At 43.2% G+C, this 24,713-nt stretch overlaps 2 protein-coding genes across 13 annotated transcripts; one reads left to right on the top strand and one right to left on the bottom strand.

Annotated features, from left to right (window-relative positions):
- Positions 1-66: 66 nt before the first annotated feature.
- ppp4r3b (protein phosphatase 4, regulatory subunit 3B) lies at positions 67-14,177 on the top strand. 7 transcript variants are annotated; one of them, XM_061836620.1, is made up of 16 exons: positions 67-559; positions 1,288-1,343; positions 2,733-2,831; positions 4,614-5,237; positions 6,480-6,557; positions 7,609-7,725; positions 7,799-7,915; positions 8,152-8,283; positions 8,540-8,642; positions 8,710-8,751; positions 9,155-9,313; positions 9,824-9,993; positions 10,080-10,213; positions 11,122-11,246; positions 11,358-11,467; positions 13,402-13,535. In XM_061836620.1, exons 1-16 carry the CDS (start codon positions 418-420, stop codon positions 13,405-13,407), a joined length of 2,214 nt encoding a protein of 737 aa, XP_061692604.1. In that variant the 5' UTR covers positions 67-417; the 3' UTR covers positions 13,408-13,535. The 7 variants fall into 7 exon arrangements, with proteins under 7 accessions (XP_061692604.1, XP_061692602.1, XP_061692601.1 ...); XM_061836618.1 differs by having other exon boundaries at positions 11,122-11,270; positions 11,355-11,467; XM_061836617.1 differs by having other exon boundaries at positions 68-559; positions 13,430-14,177.
- Positions 14,178-15,704: 1,527 nt separating this feature from the next.
- On the bottom strand, positions 15,705-24,016 carry cfap36 (cilia and flagella associated protein 36). 6 transcript variants are annotated; one of them, XM_061836626.1, is made up of 12 exons: positions 23,626-24,012; positions 22,231-22,295; positions 21,796-21,897; positions 21,602-21,716; positions 21,444-21,531; positions 19,584-19,719; positions 19,440-19,496; positions 19,138-19,249; positions 18,935-19,071; positions 17,663-17,830; positions 17,502-17,593; positions 15,711-16,276 (listed from the first exon to the last, which is right to left on the bottom strand). In XM_061836626.1, the coding sequence occupies exons 1-11, from the start codon at positions 23,729-23,731 to the stop codon at positions 17,510-17,512; spliced, it is 1,170 nt and encodes a 389-aa protein (XP_061692610.1). In that variant the 5' UTR covers positions 23,732-24,012; the 3' UTR covers positions 15,711-16,276; positions 17,502-17,509. The 6 variants fall into 6 exon arrangements, 5 of the variants coding, with proteins under 5 accessions (XP_061692607.1, XP_061692605.1, XP_061692609.1 ...); XR_009797360.1 differs by having other exon boundaries at positions 15,708-16,276; positions 16,628-17,830; positions 23,626-24,016; XM_061836625.1 differs by having other exon boundaries at positions 15,709-17,593.
- Positions 24,017-24,713: the final 697 nt, after the last annotated feature.

The raw sequence follows: 24,713 nt of genomic DNA, 5'->3' as shown, positions 1-24,713 counted from the left end.
ATTCGCGTGATACTGTTGGATTTATTTCTTAGCCTCTCGGTATGTATTTGACGTCACGCGAGAACAAAAAAAAAAAAACACTATCGGATTACAAGATGGCGCCCCGTGGACGTTAGCGAGGAGGCCGACTGAGTTTGTGTTTCTGTCTCCCCTCCTCCTCTCCTTCAACCGAGGGGGGGGAGCTTTCCCTTTCGTGCCGGGGGTCCGGGAGCATGCCAAGGAAATAGCAGCAGTCGACGCCGATACTTTCCGCCCCGCCGGGTTGGCTCCTCTGTCCCGTTGTACCATGCGGGCGCCAGCGAAGTTGTCAGGCTAGGGAGGAAAACAGCGAGGTGCTTCTCCGCTTGGCTTGTTAGCTTCCAGCTAGCCTAGCCTGCTAGCTCACCCAACAACCCCCCCCCCCCAACCCTGTTCACAATGTCGGACACTCGGCGGCGAGTGAAAGTTTATACGCTCAACGAGGACCGCCAGTGGGACGACCGGGGCACTGGACACGTTTCTTCCACTTTTGTGGAACGGCTCAAGGGGATATCTTTACTCGTTCGGGCAGAATCCGACGGTGAGTCCCACCCTCCCCCCTCCACAGTCTCCTGGTTGTAGCATAGCATCGCTAACGTTAGCATTCATTCTCGTCCAGTGTGTTATAGCCTCAAGTTAACCTTGTTTCGCAAATTTAATAACATGATGTTAAGTATTCTGTGGCGATGTTGTTAAGTCAAGAAAAGAGCGTTTAAAGAGCCCCTCGGTGATTAAATTTGGATCAATGTGTGCTGACGGGCTACTTAAGTTAGCATTCGACGTCAGTCGCGTGGGGGGTCCGAGAGTCACCGTTTTATTTTTTTTTCCTGTCATAATGGGACCCACGTTTTCCTATCGCCGCGATGGACTTCTATAAAAGTTGACAAGTGCAAAAAAAGAAAGTGTACATGTAAAATTAAAAAAAAAACACCTCTGTTAACTGTCTTTTAAGCAATCACACTAAGATTTAATGTTCAAAGTGTCTTTGAAAGCACCTCAATGAGAAACTGAATATTAACATGTCATCTACGTGTACATTAATGAATGGAGTGAATTTTTCCCTTGCACAAAATATGGCCACAAAATTTCCCTTGTATTTTTGCTTTGCTTACTTTTTTTTTTTTAAATAGAAAATTCATTAACCTAATACTTTACCCTTCAGACACATGCCTTTTGAAGTACTTAACCCCCCCTCAACAAAAAAGGCAAATCCGAGCAGGGATGTGCGTGAAGATTACCCGGCAGTTACTTTATATCATCTTGTTTTAGGGTCACTGTTGTTGGAGTCGAAGATTAGCCCCAACACTGCATATCAGAAACAACAGGTAAGTGTAGTTGCAGCCCAAGAAATGAAACACACACACTTGTCTTTTATGTCTGCATTCATTAATTTTTAATTGCTTTTGGCTCTGGTGAAATCTGGATTTCAACTTTATAGAGAGCCACAAGCATATTAAGTTGTAATTACATTAAACCTTCCCCAAAACTTGACAATTGTATAAGATGCCTCCCCTCTACATAAAAATGTTTGTAAATTCCCTTCAGGGAGATGTTGAAAACTTTAATATGTATGAACCAAGTATGTAACAACACAAGGAATTTGTAGGGCCTGGTGTGACGTTCATGTTGAGTACCGAGAAGAACTATCTAACAAGAACGAAGAACAATAGACATTCAATTAATCGGGAACTATTTCTTGTTAGAGTGGCAGTTGTACAAAGATTCTAGTTCGCGGTACCTGTTATAGACCAGTGCAATGATAATTGGGTTATCTGCCATTGATGCGGCATGTGCAACACAATTGAGGGGGGGGGGTGAATTCTTTTGGAGAGAAGACATTCCCGTGAGGGAGACCAATTTCTTGTTTACATACTTGATCATTCAAGGTGATTCTGATTCTCGAAGTAAAAAAAAAAAAAACTAATTTGGTTTCATTGGTGTGCCACACCCTCATTTAATCGGGAACATGGCTGTTTACGACGAACCAATAAAATAAACTCATGTTAAAATGTAGTTATGTCACACCACTCGCCATTCAAAGTGCCGATGATGTACTCCAATTAAAGTTCGAGTAGGCATTTTCTGATATAGTTTTTGCTTTCTGTCAGAAGCCTGAAGATTTGGTGCTATCTCTATTTTGATCCACTTCTTGATAATAGCACTGTTATATTTTCTTCACTTGATGATGACTGTCATCGCTGCCGTGTTCCATAGTACATTGGATTTAATTATACATTATTTTGTAACCTCCTAACTGCTATCTTTGAACATTGAGCCTTGTCTGCTATGGAAGCTCTCAGGTCAACATGCTCAGCATTGACTGTAAGATGTGAGTCCAAAAATGTCAGGAGAAAGCAAAAAAAACTACAATAACATCTGAACTTTATTTGGGGTTTATCACAAGCACTTGAAACGGTGGCGGGTGTGTGCTGAGTTTCATTAACATGAGTTTGAACGTGATTGTGAGTAGCAGAGTTCACAAAAGGTGACGCATGAATTGGCAAAGGTTCGCTATACTTTTTCATTTCTTTTCACTTTTATTTGCATCTTTGGCTTTGATCGTCTCTCTTACTCCCCATTATTGAGCCATAATCAGATGCCTGTATGAGGAATATTGGTGCGCCACTACTATCTTAATCTTTCGGTCCATCTTTTTTTTTTTTTTAATACAAACTTACATATCACTGAATATTTCTTCCCCTTTGCTTGCGCAGGACACACTGATTGTCTGGTCCGAGGCGGATAATTATGACTTGGCTTTGAGCTTCCAGGAGAAAGCGGGCTGCGATGAGATCTGGGAGAAGATTTGCCAGGTAAACTGCAATTGGGCCGGAATATTGTTGGTTCCATTGGGTCTGGTCATCAAGGGAGGTGAGGGGTAAAAGAACGGAGATTATGTAAGGTATGAAAGGGCAATTATTAGGATTCCAACACAACATTAGAGGTCGTTGATCAGGAGTGTAACTGCCAAGTATGTAAACCAACACTGCCCAGCTCACATTGTGGCTTGTGACATGTTTTCGGCACAACGTCAAAACTTCCACGGAAATTTAAACACCAGGTGTGTGATTTTTTTTTTTTTTTTTTCCATTTATAGGCAGGATTCTTACCTTTTTAAATTGCATTGATTAAAAAAAAAATATATATATATATATATTTTTTTTTTTGTCTCTCTATTTCTGCACTATTTTGACCGTAACTCGTGCCAGAATTCACACTCGTTCGTTTTCCGGTCTGACTTTTTGAAGCGAGGTGCAAGATTAGGTACGCGTCAGTTGATCGGTCAAATGTGTTCCTCCTGACCAATGAAAACGCTCGTTGTATACGAGGCTGTTCATGGGGCCATTTTCAAGTCAACACGATGGCGGTGCTCAAGAGGAAAGACGCCTCTCGAGTGAAAGAAATTGATGTAAAAAAATAAGTTCCGATGTGCACATGGGGTCAGGATACTATTGCGTATGGATCAAGAGTTTTCGAGGCATTGGAAGTTCACGCAAAACGATGAAAACACGTCAAACAACTGGAAACAACGAAAACAAACTTTTCCATAGCTGCTACATTAAGATGTCAACCAAGGCAACAACCAACCCCAGTTGCAGACGGTGAGAGTTCAGAACTAATTACTTGTAAAATTGTCTGTATGTATTATTTTCTTGACGTTAATAATTGTTGTCATATTCATGCGTTTCACTCATTTACTAAAGCAAGAAATGAAAACGTTTTTGAACGGATACATTGTACATGCTAGAAAGCACGCTTGCATGTCATGATACAAATCTGAATTCAATTGAGTAGTTAGTTGAATTTTTATTTGAAATTTTTTGGGTTATGGTATTCGCCTAAATAATGAATGATCGTATTGTGTACATTTTAAAAACAGAATAGCATTTATTTCTAGATGTTCTAGATATATTTCATTCATAATACAATTTATAAAACCTCCACATGTGATCATGCTTGCAGCCCCCCCGCTATTTTTCAGTCTTTTTTCATTCAGTCAAATCATGTCTGGAACACCCTCATTAGTTCTCTTCAGATCAAGGCAAAACAATAGCTGTAATTAGTGTGTTTAATAGCATAATAATTCACACTGTTGCACACTCTTGAACTTGTCTCCATCCATTTCTTAAAAAGAAGACAACTACTGATGTTGCGCTTTCCTCACAGAGGAAGCAGTTTTTATGTTATCATAGTTTGAAAACTTACGATAAGTCGGGTCACTTGGAAGTAGAGGTGTCAATTTTTCAGTCTTTTTTCATTCAGTCAAATCATGTCTGGAACACCCTCATTAGTTCTCTTCAGATCAAGGCAAAACAATAGCTGTAATTAGTGTGTTTAATAGCATAATAATTCACACTGTTGCACACTCTTGAACTTGTCTCCATCCATTTCTTAAAAAGAAGACAACTACTGATGTTGCGCTTTCCTCACAGAGGAAGCAGTTTTTATGTTATCATAGTTTGAAAACTTACGATAAGTCGGGTCACTTGGAAGTAGAGGTGTCACTGTACGTGGTTACTCGATTATAACTGAGTTGAGGGCAACCATAACTACAAATATGATCCCCACGCTTTAACCTCTCAATTCTCGTCTAGGTGCAAGGGAAGGACCCAGCCCTGGACATCACTCAGGACCCCATCGACGAGTCCGAGGAGGAGCGTTTCGAGGAGATCCCCGAGACGAACCACCTCGTGGAGCTCCCGCCCGGCGAGCTCAGCCACCTGGAGGAGATCGCTGACCTGGTAACGTCAGTGCTGTCGTCGCCCATCCGCCGGGAAAAACTGGCCTTGGCCCTCATCAGCGAGAGCTACCTCAAAAAACTGCTGGGTCTCTTCCGCGTGTGCGAGGACTTGGACAACCGGGAAGGCCTCCATCACCTATACGAGATCGTCCGCGGCGTGCTCTTCCTCAACAAGGCCGCCCTGTTTGATGTGATGTTCTCCGACGACTGCATCATGGACGTAGTGGGCTGCCTGGAGTACGACCCGGCGCTGGTGCAGCCCAAGCGTCACCGCGAGTTCTTGACCAAGACGGCCAAATTCAAGGAGGTCATCCCCATCACGGACTCTGAGCTGCGGCAGAAAATCCACCAGACGTACCGCGTGCAGTACATCCAGGACATCATTCTGCCCACGCCGTCGGTCTTCGAGGACAACTTCCTCTCCACGCTCAACTCCTTCATCTTCTTCAACAAGGTGGAGATTGTCAGTATGTTGCAGGTATGAAACAGTTCTGTAATTGAAAAAATAGAAAAATAGTCAAGTGCAGTGACTGCATTGTAGAATGGCGTGCGTTGTACTTTACCCTCCCCGGATATGTAATGTCATGTCAAACATGCTGTGTAGCAGTGTTTCATTTTCACAAATTGTACCTTGATTTATGAGCCAGTTCCCGTCCTACATCTGTAGTAACTTGAGTTTGTATGCAAGTCATAACACTTAGAGTATAAAAGTCATAATTAATGAGTGAATACAGAGTTGAAGCCAGGAGCTTAGATTCGCTGTGCCAAAATACATTTCATTTTTTTTGTCTCACTGTCTGAAATTAAAAGAGACTAAACCTCTCCTGTTTCAGGTCACTCAGGATCACCAAAATGATTTTTGTTAAATGCCACAAGAGAGAGAGAGAGAGAGAGAGAATTTCTTTGAGAATTTGATATTTTGCTTGAGGTCAAAAGTTTACATATCCACCAAAAGTAGTACCATGTCTTTAAAGAAGATGGGAAAGCCCAGATGATGAAGTCCTCATAGGTCAAGTGACAACAAGTGAGTTCATTGACACTGCATAACTGTAGCTATGAAAAACTATAAAAGAATTCAAGATATTCTTACTTCTCGTCAGATAACACGAGAACCCCCATAATGTACAGTATATTTGAAGACTTTCAGACAGAAATGAAGTAAAATGGAAATAACGGAAGATGAAGAAACAACTAAAATTATCACTGTCCAATGAAATTAACATTTCTAATTCCATAATTTTTGACTCAAATTTGCTTGTATTGTTGTTTTTATTTTTTATGGGAAACTTGTCAGGATGGTCATAAATTGAGGACCGTCCTAAATGACTATTTGTGAGTACAGAACAATACAAAATTTATATGAAAATGATTTCTTTGTTCAAATGGTGAGTTTTGTTTCATGTAGTCAGAAACGTGGGCGTTTGTTTACACTGAAACTTTCACACAGTGTCTACCGCATTTTGGGGATGGCGCTTCAGATGTCCAAAGTTTTTGCAGTTATTAAGTTTGCGTAGCGGTTGAAAGATGACCTTTTCACGCTGAGTTGCTGCCAGACTTTCTGTCATTGAACTGTTCTCAATACAAATATTTGTTGTTTCCTATTGGTCCAACATGTATGTGATATAAAAGGCTACAGGCTCTTTGTTTTCTTTTGCCAAACAGATGCAATACGTTGTATTTAATGTAATAATCAATGCTTTTTCTTTTCTGTTTGCTGCAGGAGGACGAGAAGTTCCTCACTGAAGTTTTTGCACGGCTCACGGACGAAGGCACCGAGGACAGTAAAAGACGAGAACTTGTAAGTCCAAAAGATACAGACCAGTGGTGCTGCACGTGGGAAAGAAAGAATCTCACACAGACACGCTAGCTTTTGTTTGTCAGAACTAGACCATACACGATCAGGATTTTGGGGCCCGGTGTGACGGTCTGAGCGCTCCCCATGCTGAAAAGCCCTCTTGTGATTGACGGGCGTATATTTTGTAACCTTCCGGCCCGTCTGAAACATCCCCATCCATGCTTCAACATGTGCCATTCGGCAACTTGTTGCCGAGTGTTCATGTTTGCTATGAAGATCTCAGAATGACGAACAAAGTGAACGTACACAAATGTGTTTATCTTTATATCAACTATTGTTTTAAGGTTAGGTTGGGGTGAGGATATAATGTATGTCAGCTACATCTGTGTAGAAGAAGGGGAACTATGAGACCAGGGGACTTCCCAGTAAGCGTCTGCTATGTACCCAGAGTTCCCCTGTTGGTAACGCATGCGCATTAATCACAAGGAGACTTTTCAGCATGGGGGATCGCTCAGACCGTCACACCGGTCAGCGAGTTTAAATACCCGATGCGATCACAAGATGGCGCAATGAGTCTATTTAAATGACCTGTTCATATATGCTATTTATTTGTTTCCTTAATTATTCCAAAAATATTTATTGACAATAAATAAGGCGTTAAACAAAAAGCTTGTGGTTCTGATTTCCCGACCGACCCGAACATTTTTACACCACGTAATATGTGACGGGCGTGGGTCTCCATGGCCACATGTGCGCACTGAGTCATATCAAGTCAAGTTACGTTTTCATGTTTTGCGGTGTCGGATTTTTGATATTGTATCATGACTGACAAGAAAATGGCGGTACCATGTTCTGGAGACATAGTAAAAATATTTTTGGGGGGGATGGGGGCAAGGGGGGAATGTCAGAGGAACTAATGAAACTAGCTTCACTGTTGTAATAGTTGTTAACCTTTGAGCAACAAGATCCTGCTGAAAGGGGCCTTTGGATCGTGTTTTATGTCTTAAACCGTGATGAACAACATAAAGCAAGTGTTTGTTCTCTTTATCCTTAGGTGAACTTTGTCAAAGAGTTCTGCGCTTTCTCACAGACGCTCCAGCCTCAAAACAGAGACGCTTTCTTCAAGACCCTGGCCAATCTCAGCATCTTGCCCGCGCTCGAAATAGTCATGGTACGTCAGGTCTGGCGCTAACGGGAGGACAGTTCGGGAACTGATGCCAGTTAAGTGTTTGTTGGCTCCCCAGGGAATGGACGACTTGCAGGTGAGGGCGGCAGCCACGGACATCTTCTCCTACCTGGTGGAATTCAGCCCCTCAATGGTCCGAGAGTTTGTCATGCAGGAACTGCAACAGCCCGACGATGTAAGCAGCGAACAGCAATTAGAAAGAAGCAAGCTAAAAAGCTAAATTATTTCTGAGATGGAAATCAGGTTGCAATTGGCCTTCTATAAACATATTTAATGATGCGTTTAATGAATCCGTCTAAAATGCTTTTCTCTTTTTGGCTTGATTTATGAAAATAAAAGTTTTCTACTTCACAGCGATGCATTTATGTATGTCAATTTTGTGACTTTGTGCATGCGCGTCTGCGTTCCCAGGACGTGCTGCTCATCAACGTGGTGATCAAGCAGATGATTTGCGACTCGGACCCCGAGTTGGGGGGCGCCGTCCAGCTGATGGGGCTGCTGCGGACGCTGATCGACCCCGAGAACATGCTGGCTTCCACCAATGTAGGCGTGGCGACGGCTTGGAAAGAAAAGCTGTAAAGCGGGGTTGCGCGCATACCGATTTTGAAACTGAGAAGCTCCACAGGTGTTGAGGAGAAACTGGGCTGACTATTAAGCGCCATGCCACATAACAGTTTAGATAATTGCTCGGGATCATTTTCAGAATCAGGCATGAATGCTGACACATTGATGTATGCACGTAACCCCGCTTTTGTCAACAGGTCTGAGACAACACCTAATCGCTCATCTTTTGCTATAGAAAACGGAGAAGACGGAATTCCTGGGTTTCTTCTACAAGTACTGCATGCACGTTTTGACGGCTCCTCTGCTGGCCAACACGGCGCTCGACAAAAACTCAAAAGGTGAGCGTGCCGTCGTTGTAACGTGGGTCAAATGGAGGCGCTGACGTGCTGTTCTCTTATTTGAAAGATTTGCAAGAGGGATCCCCCAAGATCAACCCTGTGTGTCCAGGTGAGTGTTATTACTATGAAAAATATTTGAGTCAGACTCATTCAAATGATGTTGAAATGGGCCCGAATAGGCGTCCTTGCCAGTCACTTAAAGCAACTATCTCGACTACTACTGTGTGTCTGAGTCCATGTTGTAAGATCATCTTTGATATTGCATAGGGAACTCGCATAACAATGTTACATGCCTCTGTGGGTGCTGCTGTTTTGATAAGCAACTGCGTTTTTATAGGTTCTTTACATTGGCATTTTTGAACTGAGTTGGTTACAGTTGTAATACTACTTTTTTTTTCTTTGAGTGAAGGATAGGCATATATTTGAGGCAGTCTCGATAGTTTTGTACGTTTTTTGTTGTTGTGATGATGTTTTTCATTCTTTTTTTTTTTTTTTTTTTTTTTTATGTGAAGATAACTTCCAGACAGCACAACTGTTGGCTCTGATTCTGGAGCTGCTCACATTCTGCGTGGAGCACCACACCTATCACATCAAGAGCTACATCATGAACAAAGACCTGCTGAGGAGAGTGCTGGTGCTCATGAACTCCAAGCATACCTTCCTCGCTCTCTGTAAGTGCACACGCACACAACTAGATTCGCACTTACTGTGATTCCTGGCCTACAGAGCGCACCTGGTTATAAGCCTCACCCAGTACATTTGTAAAGGAAATACCATTTGGTACATACAAACGCCACAACCGTGTAAAAGCCGCAAGAGCCCGCATTGAAACAAAAAAGACGGTACACAGTTAGTTTAACGCTAGCGCCGCCGCGCTAGCGCTGTGCTAACAGGGCCGGTTAAAAAAAAAAAAACATACTGGTAAAAATCACCGAGACACGGCAGTAACATGCTAGCGCAGCGCTAACAGGGCCAGACCGGTAAAAGTCACTTCCTCGGCACATATATTCCACCGACCTCGCTCTTACCTTTTCCGCTTGAGTGCCCCCCTGCGGCCGTTAGGAAAAAATGCACAAATTGGCCGCATCACCGCATAAACTGCAGGGTTGAAAGTGTATGGGGGGAAAAAGTAGCGGCTTATAGGCCAGAAATTACGGTAGTTGTTGTGTGTATGTCCCAAGGTGCATTGCGTTTCATGCGGCGGATCATCGGCCTGAAGGACGAATCCTACAACCACTACATCATCAAAGGGAACCTGTTTGAGCCGGTCATCAACGCGCTGCTGGACAACGGCACGCGATACAACCTCCTCAACTCGGCCGTCATCGAGCTCTTTGAGTTCATCAAAGTGGTGCGTCGTGGGTGACACGCACAACACACACAAAAAAGAAGGGTCACGTGACTTTTGGAGGTTTTTGCGTCCTGTCTCGTTTGCAGGAGGACATTAAGTCCCTCATTGCTCACATTGTGGATAACTTCTACGAAGCACTTGAGCCCATCGAGTACGTGCAGACCTTCAAGGGCCTGAAGGGCCGATACGAGCAGGAGAAAGAAAGACAGAAACGCAACAGGTGGGTGCACAGGACATTTTTACAACCAATGTGTGGGAATCTCTTCTGTTTTGGACTTTTAAAAGGAGTTTTTAACGGGTAGCTAAGTAGATTTCTCATGAAAAGTTAGCAGCAATGTTTGGAAATTTCTGAAGGGTCCTCCCGAGAATGCACTATAATGTAGTTAGTGAAACTTAATTTGACCTTCTCTAATCTTTGATTTGTGATTCATTGATTCCTTTGACAACTCCAAATGAGTTTTAATGTCATATAGATTTTTTTTTTTAAATACAAACAGCACCACTAAGTAGTGTTATTTGTGCAACAAGGGTCGCATCTTCATGTCCAACACGCAAGGCAGGCAGGTGAAGGGAATAAAACGTGGCACTGAAAATATGACATAGAGGTTACCCTGTGTGATCCTAACCAATGCAGTGGAACATCCTAAACAGACTTCCCAAGAGGACTTGTTAACCTGATAGTCAGTTAACAAGCCGACCCTTCATTCTCATTATTCACCCGGCCAAGCACCTCACTTTCCAAATCATAGCTACTAAAATAGAACGTGAGGATGGTACCCGCAAGTCAACAAGTGTACCTTAGACGCACGTTACTCTTTAATATCACAAAACCAACTTTGAACTGATTCCTCTCTTCATTGACGGGATAAGTAAGTTTCTTTCGGCTTGTCCCTTTCGGGGTCGCCACAGCGTGTCATCTCAGATGAACGCACATATGTTTGGCACAATTTTTACGCCGGATGCCCTTCCTGACGCAACCCTTCTCAGGGAGTGGAGGCCCCAGTGGGATACGAACCCACAACCCCTGGTTTATCAAACCAGTGCTCTAACCACTGAGCTACAGGGCCCGGGATAACGGGTTCTTAAAATATCCAATCGCTTCAGTCCTAATCGAGGTGCATTTTGCAGGCACCGGCGAGAGGCTCGCTCACTAGACGAGGACGAAGAGCCATTTATCAACGAGGACGAAGACGACATCGAGGCGGAGGCTATGGACAAGAGCCGGATGGAAGATGACTACACGGACAGCTACGGCAAGTACATGGAGGCCAAAAAAGGTGAAATGCCCCTTCTGGCTTTTTAAGGGTTCCAACCGTCCGCCCTCCTTAGTCTGAATTGCATCAACATTGCCGTCTCCTTAGCAGGCGCAAGTAATGGCAAAGCTTTGGCGCTGCCTCCCAACTCGCCGCCCGCCGCGCCCACCAACACGTCCTCTGTCAAGACGGTCGCACTTGCCGCCTCACCGATAGTGAAGGTAATAATTCTCTTGCGTTGTTTTTTTTTTGTTGTTTTTTTTAATGAATGTATATAATTCATCTCTAGCTTCTGTCTGGTCGAACGGGAATAACCTCATTGCTAAAAACGTCATATTTCAACTCTCAAGACTCTCCGAGTCTGCCACGCTTTCTTGGATTATTTTTCTCAATTTGCCGCAGTCGCGCTCTCCATCGACAGCTTCTGTTCGGCTTTCATTGTGGCACTTCCTTGGTATCTGTGCAGATTATTGGAGAGTTACGCTGAAAGCCAGTCTCTTTCACCAGAGAGTTTTTTTTTTTATTTTTAACAAACTTTATGGAGATCTCTGACGCTACGATGCGTACATGCGCAATAGCAATGCACATTAAGTCACTATAGAGCTCGTGCACGTGACCTCACCGTTTTCACGACGCCATATTGCCGGTCAAAAAGAGCTGCTGGACAGTGTGTGGACACAATACCACCTGAAAAGATTGATTGATTTTGGCAATTAAACGTGATGGATGATGCCCAACCAAAATACACAAGGCTGTGTAACGATCGTTTCACTTCAGGTAGGAATTATTTTTCTCAATCTCAAATTCCCAACAAGTATTTATAATGCCAAGTTGACTCATTTGAGAACAATACGTTAAAAAAAAGAAAGAAAAAGAATAAAGACGGAGCCATCTCCAACATACACTGAAGCGTGTTGCGGTCACACGTTAAACTTCGGTAAACCTCACGCCATGTGATTTATTTATTTATTTTTAAAAATATGCATTGTTCTCAAATGAGTCGGATGCGTATTTAAATGAAAATAAACTGTCGGTCACAGAGAGGTTTACGTAGGTTAACGTGTGGCCGCAACACGCTTCCGTGTACGGGGGCTGAAGCCTATCCCAGCGGTTTGTTTTCTTTTTTTTTTTAAATGTGCATTGGACTCTTTTGAGAACGATGCATATTTAAAAAAAAAAAAAAACATCTGTCACGGAGTTTACCAAAGTTTAACGTTTGGCCGCAACGCGCTTCGTGTAGAGAGGAGCCGGCTCGCTGTCTTTTTTTTTTATCCCCAATCATATTTAATCAATGCGAGTTTGTGTAAAACCAGAGGTCATTTATTAAAATGTTGGTATTTATATGGGTCCATCACTATGTGGGATTTAATCTTGATTGAGAACAGATCCAGCAACGAAGTATTTGTACGCATCAAGACTTTTCTACGCTTTCAAACACTTCTGTGTAAATCTTGACGACTTGTGTAGATCCAGTTGTCCAAAACAAGTGGGAGCTGGTTAATAGTCCAATTTTTTTTATCGGCAAAAACATCAACTTCTGCTTTAAATATTGGTCCTCTATGCCAAGTGTCTCCCCCTTTTTTTCCACGTACCTTCGTTTTTTATCACCTAAATGTTTTTAACGGTATCGGGCGTCGTGCTATAAGATGTATTTTTGCGTCGTCTCCAACCGACTTAGCATTGAAGAATGCTTTGTTTGAGCGGCACTTTCAGCCACTGATGTGATGTGATTTGATGACGTACGCGCACGAGCTCTATAGCAGCAGCTGTGAACAACAAGAGGCAGCATTGCTGCACTTCTCAGAATAAAGTCAGAAGTATTTACTCTTTGTTTTGATTCAAATTTGAGCACTCTGATTCAATTTTTTTTTTGCTCCTGAGGATGAACAAGTGATTTTGAGTCCCGACAACTCAACTAGCTGTAACCACGTTGTTGGTGGAAGCAGTGTCTTTTGACATCCATGTTATTAGTGTAAAATGTGCATGTCAACAAAGGCACTTTAAGCAACAACAAACAAAAATGTTTGAAAGCAAAAAAATCTCATCCTGACAAATTTGGATTAATCGCCCATTTTTTTTTTGTCAGACATCCGATTTGTCTTTGTGTAAAAGTGCTTGAATGTGTGGCTCCAGGACAGAATTAACCTCACGGCAGGTGTGATCCGATTTATTGTGTCTCTCAGACCGCTCTGGTCGGTTTGGTGGACTACCCCGACGACGAAGACGAAGAGGAGGTAGATGAAGAGGAAGAAGAGGAGCAATCCCCCAGGAAGCGTCCCCGTCTCAGCTCTTAACACCTTCGGAACCAAGTCTTGGCGCACAATGAATCGGATGGCCCGTCCCTCTTCTCCAGACCCTCGCTAACCTTTAACTTCTCTTCATCATCCAAGTGCCAAGGCCCTTCCCTGCACGGGCTCCGTCGCTATAGCAACGGAAGCCGCCGACGCGCTACGGGAGCCCAGAGGGAAGCGGCTCGCGGGTTGACAAAACGGAGGCCGCTGGAGAATGAACTGAGCCGCGGGCCAGTCAGGCTAGCAGGACTAGCCCCACCCCCATCCCCAGAAACCCTCACACCCCACCCCAAGCAGTTGTTAAAGACGCTTGACTGGCCATTTCTGGGCGTGATCGGACATCCACAGGAACGGAAAACACACAACCAAGGATCCCAGCTGTACTATTTCAAGAAGTACTGTACAAATGTTTTTTTGGTTTGTTTGTTTGTTTGTTTGTTTTGCCCCCCGCCCTCCTGTTTAATAATTTGCGCCCTTCCCCCATGTTGACAAGGGGGAAAACGACCATCCGGCCTGTGCTTTATCATTTTGTTTCATTTTTTTAAGCACGTCGGTGGCGTTGCTGTTGTCCCTCTCGTTCCAGTTCATTTGATTTCATGTAAAAGTTTCAAATGCTGGTTTCAAAAAAAAAAAAGACAAAGCGAGAGGGGGAAAGAAATCAAAATTGCAGTAAAGTTGTTTTTCGCAGCCAACTTTTGGGAACGTGTTTGTATTTTTAGGGAACCAACGCTGCTAAATTTGCATTTTATTGTTGAAGGGGAAGTTAATTTAAAAGCAAACTGTTGATTCCTTTGACCAATTTTGTAGCGCAAATTGAATTTCAATCTCATTTGATACACATTTTGATACAAACGTCGCCACTGAATGGACTCTTATTTATCCCACCGGAGTTGTTTTTTTTTTTTTTTTTTTGGAGGTGGGGGCCCACAGGGACGCAGACAAGGGGAATAAAAATTACTTCACAATGAAAAAGCTTAAAACATTTTTCCCATTGGAAATACAAACTATAATGGGTATAATATACAAAATGAAGTCATTCTAGGCTTAAGTGTGTCAACAAAAAATATTAATAAACGTTTTTACATTGTTTTACTCACCATAAAACTTTAACAAAGTAAAACCGTTATCTCTTTGATGATATAACTGCAAGAGATGTTTCGCGTAATATTTTAACTCTTTAAGACGGTAAGCATGAAAATAAAGCACAACACCTTTCCCTTGAGCTCATCTTTTAAGTAGCATTACTGTAAAATATAACTAAAATGTTTTCTCAAGACAATTTAATAACTTTAATGATGATTATCATTTTAAAAGTGTGCTACTAAAATAAATTCCGTACTTTCCCTTTGAAGCCGTGCTTTAGTAATTTTGCAGGCAATGTTTTTAATAACATCCTCGTACTTAATGTTAACGCACTCGGAAATTTACATAATTTAATAAGCCACTCTAAAGTTAGATGAAAGTTAAGTAAAACTAACGTCCTTTTGGAGAATATTTTATAACTTAGCAATGTTTTAAAGCAGGGGTAACAATTCATTTTTGTCTCGGGATCAGATAGGTTTTTGTTAACAGTGAAATCATATGAATGTTTAATCACCAAATATTGCACAAGAAATTGAAGGATAACTTTTGAAATCACAAGACAAAGATAATAATTTGTTCACGTATTGTTTAAGTTACTGTAGAAAAACTGATTGGTAATAGTAAAATGCAATATCTCGATTGTTACCATGACAATCTTGGAATTTGGCACCGATTTTAGCAAAAATCACCGAAGTTTGACGAACATGATTTGCTGTAGCGGGCTGCATGAGAGCAATCAATACATTATTGATTATCTTACTGTTATAGTAAGAGACGTCACGTGACTAAGAAAGGGTAACTGCGATTGGCTGGCTGTTGGGTTCTGACCTGAAGTAACCCCTGCCCCGTGGCACAAACGGTGAATTTTAGACAGCGAATTGTAGCCGATTGAATTGTTAACATTGAAAAGTTACACTGAAATGAAACTCTTGAAAATGTGATCACTTTACATTTCAAATTCAAATCCTGCTGGCACTAATCTACTTCCATACAGGCGCACCTTCCATTTCCCAGTCTATGGTTCACCATTTTTTTTTTCCAATCACTCGTACTAATTTCGTACCACTTGAAAAAAAAAAAAGCAATACACTTTACAAAAGATTTATTCAAGCGCATAGTATATTGAGTATTGCATGGGTATTCAGTGATGCAACATGTTTGTTTATAAGTACTATACATTCCAACACTATTGGCCCCCGTTATGGATGAAATGTACACGCAGAAGCACTAACTTATTGTGTATATATATATATATATATAAATAATAATGGTATAGCATCAGGACACTCACCATATACTGATGGAGTGGGATGCAGGAGCGGCGTTGCCTTATGCTAGAGTAGCTCTACATGCAGTTCACAATGTTGTATTTGTTGTTTATTTGCCATGAGTAAAACATCAACATAGGTCCAAGCTGTCAATAGCAAGAGGTGGACAACATGCGCCATTGTGACACATTTTTGTACAACAGTCGGTAGCCGCTTCCACACTGGCCTGCCTTGCACCGGCTTCGAACTGCCTTTGTCGCGGCTCTTGGCGGTCTGTGTGAAAGGTTCTGACGCGGGATGAAGTTTAGAGCTAGCCACCACCCGTTTCCCAGTACTTCGCTGTCCTGAGTGTGAGGTTCCGATGCGGGATGAGGGGATTGAAATCAGCCTGCGAGTTGCATTCAGACACATTTTGCAATATTCAGTGTCTTAATATTTCAACAGAAATTAAATATAGCAACAGTGCGACATTCAGTGGACAAAATATGGCACAAGTTACTGTGATTCGCTAGCGCCACATCTCCGCATAAACCGCAGGATTGAAAGCGTGTGAAAAAAGTTGCGGCTTGTAGGCCGGAAATTACGGTATTTCAATTGGAAAGTTTACTTGACAATTGCGCTATGTTTTTGTGGTTCATTAAAAACAATACAAATGATTGTACGTGGAACCTCAAAACCCGATTTTAGGCGGCAGCTTTTCAGTTGTAGCGCTTCGGTGGCACAACCCACGTTCCCCCACCTCCATCAGTTTTGCGAGGGCGCTTTCATCCACGCAGCTCGGTGTGCAGCGGGCCTCAGACGAGGGCTGAGTTAAAATCCTCCATCCGGCATTTTGGACCATAGACACAGGACAGCAAACATGTTACCCGGCATACGAGGTGCTGTAACAAGCTCCTTTGACAGGGGCAATATAGGTGGCAAATTTGTGGGTCCAATTCGACCACCCCGTACCGCAACGGAACCTTCTATGCAGGATAGCGAACCAGTAAAAACTGCCACCTAAGATGGACTTTTACTCACTCCCAGTACTGTTTTTAAGGTACCCCAGTGGTGTCAAACTCATTTCCGTTGTGGGCCACGTTTTAGTTATGGTTTTTGTGAAGAGAGCTGTGATGACTGCGATGATAAAATTGTTCAATTGCCTCATCATCTTTACACACAAAATTTTGGAATCAGTAATCAAGGGTAATTCAACTATTGTTCATGTTTGGTAACAACAAAAGCTTGTAATATTGCAATATCATTGATGATGCATGACAATTTCAAATTTTGGTATAGATTTAACGAGTTGACATGCTAAGATTTCCCTTCACGGGCCACACAAAATCACGTGGCGGGCCGGATCTGACCCCCGAACCTTGAGTTTGACACCGGTGGTGTTGAAGTTCAACACGTGGCGATCGCCACCCGTGGCCCATTTTTGCGTCAAATGCGACCGTCACTGAAGGCGCTCTGGAAAGGCCGAGCGACTAAATCCCAGTTCCGCCGTGAACTCCGAAGCGGCTCGTCCCTCACCCGGAAAAAAAGTAATAAATCTTTGTGAGGCTACGACGTCTAACGGGGGAACAAAGGCAAGCTTTCCCGGTTATAATAATGCGTTCATGTTTGCTTACGCAGGACTTCATTTCTTGATGACTTCCTCCTTCAACTTGTCGGCCAGGTGTTTTCTCTTCTGCAGCTTCTTGCGCTCCTCCGTCGAAATCTCCTGGGAGAAGAAAAAAAGCTTGCGTCGAGGATCACCACGACAGAGCGACCGTGTCTGAAAGGGACTCACGGAGGCCGGGGGAGCCGCGGGAGAGGCGGGGGGTCGCGGCGCCTCCTCCTCGGGTGCGGGGCCCTGCTTGGCGGCTCGCTCCTTCTTGAGAGCGTGCAGCTTGTCGCGCTGCTCGCGTAGGTAGGACGCCCTCTGCTGGAGACGCTCCTGCTGCGACGCGGACAGCTCCTTTCACGTGAAGAAAGCGGTATGTATGAAATATTCATTTGGCATAATATTAAGTACAAAGACTGGCGTCCAATGATCAGCATTTACAAAGATAATGCGAATGTTCATTGATTATTATAATTGTAATTCCCAGTGAGACAGTCTGAGCGTTCCCGGTGCTGCAAAATCTTTGAGAGTAATGCGCATGCGCGTATATTAATATGTAGAAGTATAATAATATAATATATTAATATTAGTATATTAATGTGCATATATTTTGTAAACTTCCAGCCAGTCTGAAACATCCCCATCCATGCTTCAACATGTGCAATTTGACAACTTGTCACCGAGTGATGGTGTTCGCGATGGACGAACACGGCCAACATACATATATGTGTATATCTTTTTATCAACTTTTGTTTTAAGATTAGGTTAGGATATAACATATGTTAGCTCCCTCTATGTAGAAGAAGGGGAACTATGAGACCGGGGGAATTTCCCAGTAAGCGTCTGCTACGTACCCAGAGTTCCCCTGATAGTAACGCATGCGCATTCATCGCAAGGGGACTTTTCAGCACGGGGGAGCGCTCAGACCATCACACTGGCCTACAGAGCGCACTTGGTTATAAGCCTCATCCACTACATTTGTAAAGGAAATACCAATTGGTACATACATGGGCCGCAGCCGTGTAAAAGCCGCAAGTGCCCACATTGAAACACGAGATATTTACAAAGAAAGACTGTACACAGAGTTTAATGCTAACGCCTCCGTGCTAACGAGGCCGATTTAAAACAAAAAAAAAACATACTGATAAAAATCACTGAGACACGGTAGTAACACGCTAACGCAGCGCTAACAGGGCCAGAGCGGTAAAAGTCACTTCCTCTGCACATATATTCCACCGGCGTCACTCTTATCTTTTCCGCTCGAGTGCCCCCTTGCGGCCGTTAGAAAAAAAATGCACAAATTAGCCGCATCACCGGATAACCCGCAAGGTTGAAAGGGTGTGTAAAAAGGCGCGGCTTATAGACCGGAAATTACGGTAATTGGCAGAGGTGTACATCTTATTGCAATTTTATTTAAAATTTTTTTTTTTTTTATAACGGGGGGGGGGGGGGGCTCACAGTGTAAGGCTGAGAGAAGCCAGCCTCCCTGTGCGCTTCCTCCAGCCAGGATTCCGCCGCGGTCTGCTCGACGCCGACGGGCGCTCTCACGGGTGGGAGGGTTTTGGGCGCCACGCCGACGCCGACACCGACGCCCCCTGCACACACAATGGCTCGCTTGAATACACTTCATCAACGTACGTCTCAAATATTGCTGCTTTCACCAGGGGTGCGCGTAGAAGAAGAAGAGGAAGATGAGGTGCTTTTTTCCACATGCTTCGCAAGTGCTGTGACAGCCAACTTGCTCTCAGGATTTTGGGATGTCTTCCCATTGACCTGTAAGGTCAAGACAAGTCATTTTAGTCAAATCAAGTATCGCTTATTAATGTTCAACCTACGTGGGGAAAAATCCTGATATGTAAAAATGAAAAGTCCTAAAATATTGAGCTAAAACACAAGTGATGTGGAATGTGGAGGATGACGGTGCAGTCTGACGTAAGACGTTTGCGACTGTTCGTTTGCCAACCTGATTTGAGGGAGGGGCCGCGCTCTTTGCGTCGGCGTCGTCGGCTCGGGCCTGGGCCTGGAACAAACCGTTCGATCCGACAACGCGGGCGATTATCGGCCTGTAAATTCGACTCCCCGCCCTAATCTGACGTCGGTCATTTACTATGGCGGGGGCGGCGTCTTGCGCGGGAGCGGCGGGGGCGCCCTTTTGGGCTTTCCCGCCCGACGTGGAACACGCCCGCTCCTCCTCCAGCAGCAACCGCCACGACATTTCCTCGTCATACTCTTCTTTCGACTTCCTGAAGGAGAAAAAATTCTTAGCAAAAATCACAACATCTGTGATTTGACAGGCGCATATGCGCCCGCGTGCCATCGCAGTAGCAAATCTGCAAAAATCATACGTAAAAATATTTGTTACGAGTGGAAATACATGGGTATTGAAAGATCTCGCTTATGTTGTATAGTCTTGACAAATGTTCCCGCTAGGCTGCGCAATTGCGCACTCGTCGCACACTCTCAGCGCACATGAAAAACGATCCAGCTTGGTCAACCACAGCCTGACGTCTTTTTTTTTTTTTTTTTTTAACACGGAAGCACAGCGAGCTGCAGCTCAGCCACCTCCTACTTCCTAGTTTACCTGACACCGCCCCCCTCCGCTCTTAAAGGGGTACACTCATAATTACAAAAAGAACACACACCCGCAACTTTATATTTGCGGGCATGACTGACCACACCCGTATATTTTTCAAATGTGAGTGACAGCAAAATCCATGTTGGAAAAAAATGTATGTACACACACACACATATACATCCATTTTCTGAGGTACTTATCCTCACAAGGGTCACGGGACTACTGGACTATTTCAGGCAAATGGCGGAATTTGTTTGTGTGATATATATAAGGGTTTTTTTTTACATATTGTATTACTATATGTACTTGTCATAATAGTATTCCTTATATTTTTTTTTTTTTTAATGATGTGCTCGCTCTACCACTTCCCCAGAAGAAGATGATGGATGACCTTCCACGATAATTCATGGTGGTGTTTTGGATTTGGGAAGGATCCAAGTGGCACCCCCAAGCGCCGAGCTACATCCAGGTAGGACAAAGTGGATGAAAGTATGCATTCTTCCTCGGTGGCCGTTCGTTACTAGTGCTAAAAGGTCCGACTTAAATTAGCACGAGCGTAAGTAGCTTAAAGTGGACTTCGCTTTCTGGGTCAGGATGCCGCTTGCCAAATCCCATCAGGAGAGCAGGCCAAGCGCCGTGGCCAACTTAAAGGAAATCCATCCGCCCATTTTCTTAGCCGCTTATCCTCACGAGGGTCGCGGGGAGTGCCAGAGCCTATCCCAGCTGTCAACGGGCAGGAGGCGGGGTCCGCCCTGAACTGGTTGCCAGCCAATCGCAGGGCACGTGGAGACAAACAGCCGCACTCACAATCATACCTAGGGACAATTTAGAGCACAGGTGTCAAACTCAAGGCCCGGGGGCCAGATCTGGCCTGCCGCATGACTTTATGTGGCCTGCGGAGGCAAATGATGTGAATCAACTTCTATGATTTTTTTTTTTTTTTGTGTGTGTACAAATCTGTACCAGAATTTCAAATTGTCATATCATAGATGATAACGTTGAGCTATTCCGAGCATTTTTGTGTTACCAAACAACAATGGTTGGGAAAAAAACAATTACCCTTGATTTCTGATTGCAAAAGTAGTTCATAAATTTCACAAAGATTTGTATTGTTTCACAGCCATAACGGCCCTTTGAGGGAAACCGCAAGTACAATCCTTCCTGTGACAAAAAAATGAATTTGACACCCCTGATTTGTGTTGCATGGGTTTTTTGGGGGGGATGTGGGAGGAAACCGGAGTGCCCACCCGGAGAAAACATGCAAAATCTACACAGGCGGGTCTGGGATTGAACCCGCGACCTCAGAACTGTAAGGCCAACCTTTTCCATCTGAGTCATCGTGCAGTAATATTTGTTGTAGTATCGTTATTGCGAAATACAAAGACAACTAACTTGAGGACCTCCTGCAGGATCTTCATCTCTTGCTGCTGCAGCTCCGTCATCACGTCCTCACCGTCGGTCAGACAGTCGGGAAGCGCTCCTGGACGACGGACGCGTTGCATTAGAGGGCACGCCGGCGCTTTTTTTTTGCGAACGTTTGCAACACTTACCGTTCCTCTCTTTGATCACTCGCAGGGCCTGCAGCTGCAGCTCCATGTTCTTCTGGACCATCAGAGAGCGAAACATCTGGAAGTCGTCTGTGGCCAGGACGGGCTGGAACACGGACTGAAACCCAAAACGGAGCTTGATTGTCTTTGGCGTTTACAGAGCTCGACGACTTTGCGGCGAGGCGACTCCGGCGTACCTGCACCGTTTTGGACTTGGCAAAAGGGGAGGTGCACGCGTCCAAAAACTGCTGCTCGTTGATGCCCACCTCCTGCATGTAATTTTCTAAAAGTTTCTCCACCTGCAAGTACAAGCGCCACTCGATACATTGGAATATCTCGGAAAATGGATTTTAGTCAGTAGCTCACGTCGCGTTAGACATATTATATCGAGTCGCTACACACAGAGTGACGTTTTTCATTTTTCTAATTTGGATTATAGTTAACATTTTTTTAGAGAAAATATAATGTCATTTTTTTTTACTATCCAAAGGCTTGTTTATATAATTTATTTATATAATTTATTTTAATTTTTTTTATATATTTTTTTTATAGGAGAGGGACTCGTGAAAAAAAAAGTTTTCATTTTTAAAAAGCTGTGGAATGTGTATTTCTGTATCGGCGCGTGTACTCACCAACTTTTTATACTGCTGATGGATTTCCGTGTACACTAACTTATTTTCGTCTTCGTCGTCAAACACTGAAACAGAACGACGTGGATAAGTCGAAGGGGAGCGAAATTCACATATTATTCACCAAAAACAACAATTTAGCTTACCATATCTGCTACTCATTTTTTATTGTTAATTAATGTATTGATTAATATATTCATTAATATCTAGCCATGCCCGTTGACAGCTGGGATAGGCTCCAGCACTCCTGCGACCCCTGTGAGGATAAGCGGCAAAAGACAACAGATGGATGGAAACCTCACCACTCGTGTCTTGTCGGTAGGCATATGGAAAATGGATAAATATTGCAAAAATTGGAACACCAATGGTACCGCACAAAAGCTTTTAGCCACAGTGAAAATGGAGGCCAGTGATACTTTTTAATTTTCATTTAAGCTATTGTTACATTTAATCGATCACGTATCTTCAGTGGCATCAGGAAAGTGACAACTATTTTAAAAAATTGACTGGCACTGACATGTTAGTTATATACATCTCGTGTTATTATTTTAATAATTGAGTAATATATTTATAGGTTTTTGAATAATCAATGATTTGGATCACATTTTACATTTTAATTTCCATCTCTTTACTCAAAAACAGGACATTATTACAGATTGTAGAATATGCTGGTTTACTTTTTAACTTCAGAAATTTGACCCAAAAAAAAACCACAACAACCGTGAAAAACATTTATCAGTTTTCAAATGCATTAATTACAAGCAGAATCAGACTTCTGGAATCTAAGAGTACAAAAGGCTGAAACTGAGAGGATTTGGAAAATCTCAAGTTAAACACGGTCTCTTAACGATTAGTTAAAATATGTCAAATAATTTGATGTTCAATTGTTTGTTAGTTAGATTAATTGTCGCACCTATGGTTTCAACAATTGCTGCATTGAATAACTTGCATTTTTTTACAGGTTTCTGGAAAATTCCTAAATGTATTCTTAAAATTTCAATTCCATCGCTAGTTGCCACCGAAATGTCATTTTTAATACGGATAAACATCTTCCAACGTTAGCAGCATGCGCTTCAGCCAGGGAGCCAAAATGGAGGCTACCGGAGGCAGTGGCTAATGACGCAAGAGTTGCGCTTTCTACATGTAACTATTAATTGCTCCGTTTAATCGCACGCGTGTTTTTTGCGGAATCGGGAAAATGTCGTAAAAATCGTTTTTACATTTGAATGACAACGCTAATTGGTGCCATAATATCAACTGTAATACAGATAAAGATTGCTCCACATGCATTATTAGCTTCAGCCACAGAGCCAAAATGGAGGCTTGCGTAGAGCTCCCGTGCAAACGTAAACAAAAGCTGAGGAGACAATCGAATGTTAGACGCGGGGGGGGTGTCACCTGTGCATTTGTGCTCCATGAAGTCCGTGACGGGGATGACCCACTCGGGACTCCCCAGATAGCCCACGATGCTCTCCACCACCCACTCGCTGTCGTCCTCGGCCATGTTGCTTCCAAAAGTCAGCGGTGGAGGCGGCGGCGCCGGGCCGAGAGAGCGAGCTCTCCTCCGGCCTTGCACGCTGCCCACCCCCGCTACGATGCGGCCACGCGCGGCTGGCGGATGCACACATCCACGGTTGCTGCAACCGGAAAAAGGAACGCGGATACAATCCCTGCGAAAGTTTTTTTTTTTTGGTCGCCCCCCACCCCGAGTAGGAGTAGCTGCGCACTCGTGGAGGCGAGGGTTGGGTGGTGACGCCTGATCGGTTGCCACGGTGATTGTGACGTCACATGGTCGCTCCCTAACCAGACGTTTGCAACGCAACTTGATCAAATTGAGGAATTTTCCAGCTTTTCTCGGCTGATTAGTGCAAAAACTAAATATGCATCAATTTGTCATTATTCCATTGGATTACATTTCACGCATATTTTCATATTGTAGTTTTACATTCATTTAAAAAAAAGTTTTATTTAAATTTTGGCATGTAATGAATGCAATTCCGTTTTTTTATAACCCCACCCAAAAAAATAAACAAAATGGGGGGGGGGGGGCGGAGATACATGAACAGGTGAGTCTGCAACCGACCACGAATATGCAATATCCATTTGACAGCAAACTGAATAATGCATGTGATATAATTATATAGTTATAATAGCATCTGATGGAAAAAAGGTTTCAAACATGCTCGAAACTTTTTCAGATTTTTACTCATTTGAAATACGTTTTAAACGAGTCATTATTTCAATAGAGCTTAACTGTGTGATGTTACATATCCTTTTTTGTTTTGATGAAGAGTAGGCCTACTAAGTCACTATCTAATGGTTGGTCCTTTACTTTTCATCCTTGAAGTGCAGTTATTATTATTTTTTTTTTCATTTTAATTTGGATCGATTTATTTATTAATTTTATTTATCATGTATGTGTAAGCTGTTGTAGAAAGCTGGGATGGGCTCCAGCACTCCCCGCGACCCGTGTGAGGATCAGCGGC

Source organism: Syngnathoides biaculeatus, chromosome 12 (assembly GCF_019802595.1).
Source record: "Syngnathoides biaculeatus isolate LvHL_M chromosome 12, ASM1980259v1, whole genome shotgun sequence".
Taxonomy (NCBI): Eukaryota; Metazoa; Chordata; class Actinopteri; order Syngnathiformes; family Syngnathidae; genus Syngnathoides; species Syngnathoides biaculeatus.
Note: the sequence above shows the minus strand (reverse complement) of the source record. Positions and strands in the feature narration are given on the sequence as shown.

Excerpts from the sequence above, each read along its gene's own strand:
- ppp4r3b (XM_061836613.1), top strand. The coding sequence starts at position 418 with ATGTCGGACACTCGGCGGCGAGTGAAAGTTTATACGCTCAACGAGGAC. Across the intron at positions 2,832-4,613 it reads TCTGGGAGAAGATTTGCCAG|GTGCAAGGGAAGGACCCAGC; the intron begins GTAAACTGCAAT and ends ATTCTCGTCTAG. Across the intron at positions 7,916-8,151 it reads AACTGCAACAGCCCGACGAT|GACGTGCTGCTCATCAACGT; the intron begins GTAAGCAGCGAA and ends CTGCGTTCCCAG.
- cfap36 (XM_061836621.1), bottom strand. The coding sequence starts at position 23,731 with ATGGCCGAGGACGACAGCGAGTGGGTGGTGGAGAGCATCGTGGGCTAT. Across the intron at positions 22,296-23,625 it reads CATGGAGCACAAATGCACAG|TGTTTGACGACGAAGACGAA; the intron begins GTGACACCCCCC and ends GTTCTGTTTCAG. Across the intron at positions 19,497-19,583 it reads AAGACGCCGCCCCCGCCATA|GCCCAGGCCCGAGCCGACGA; the intron begins GTAAATGACCGA and ends GGTTTGTTCCAG.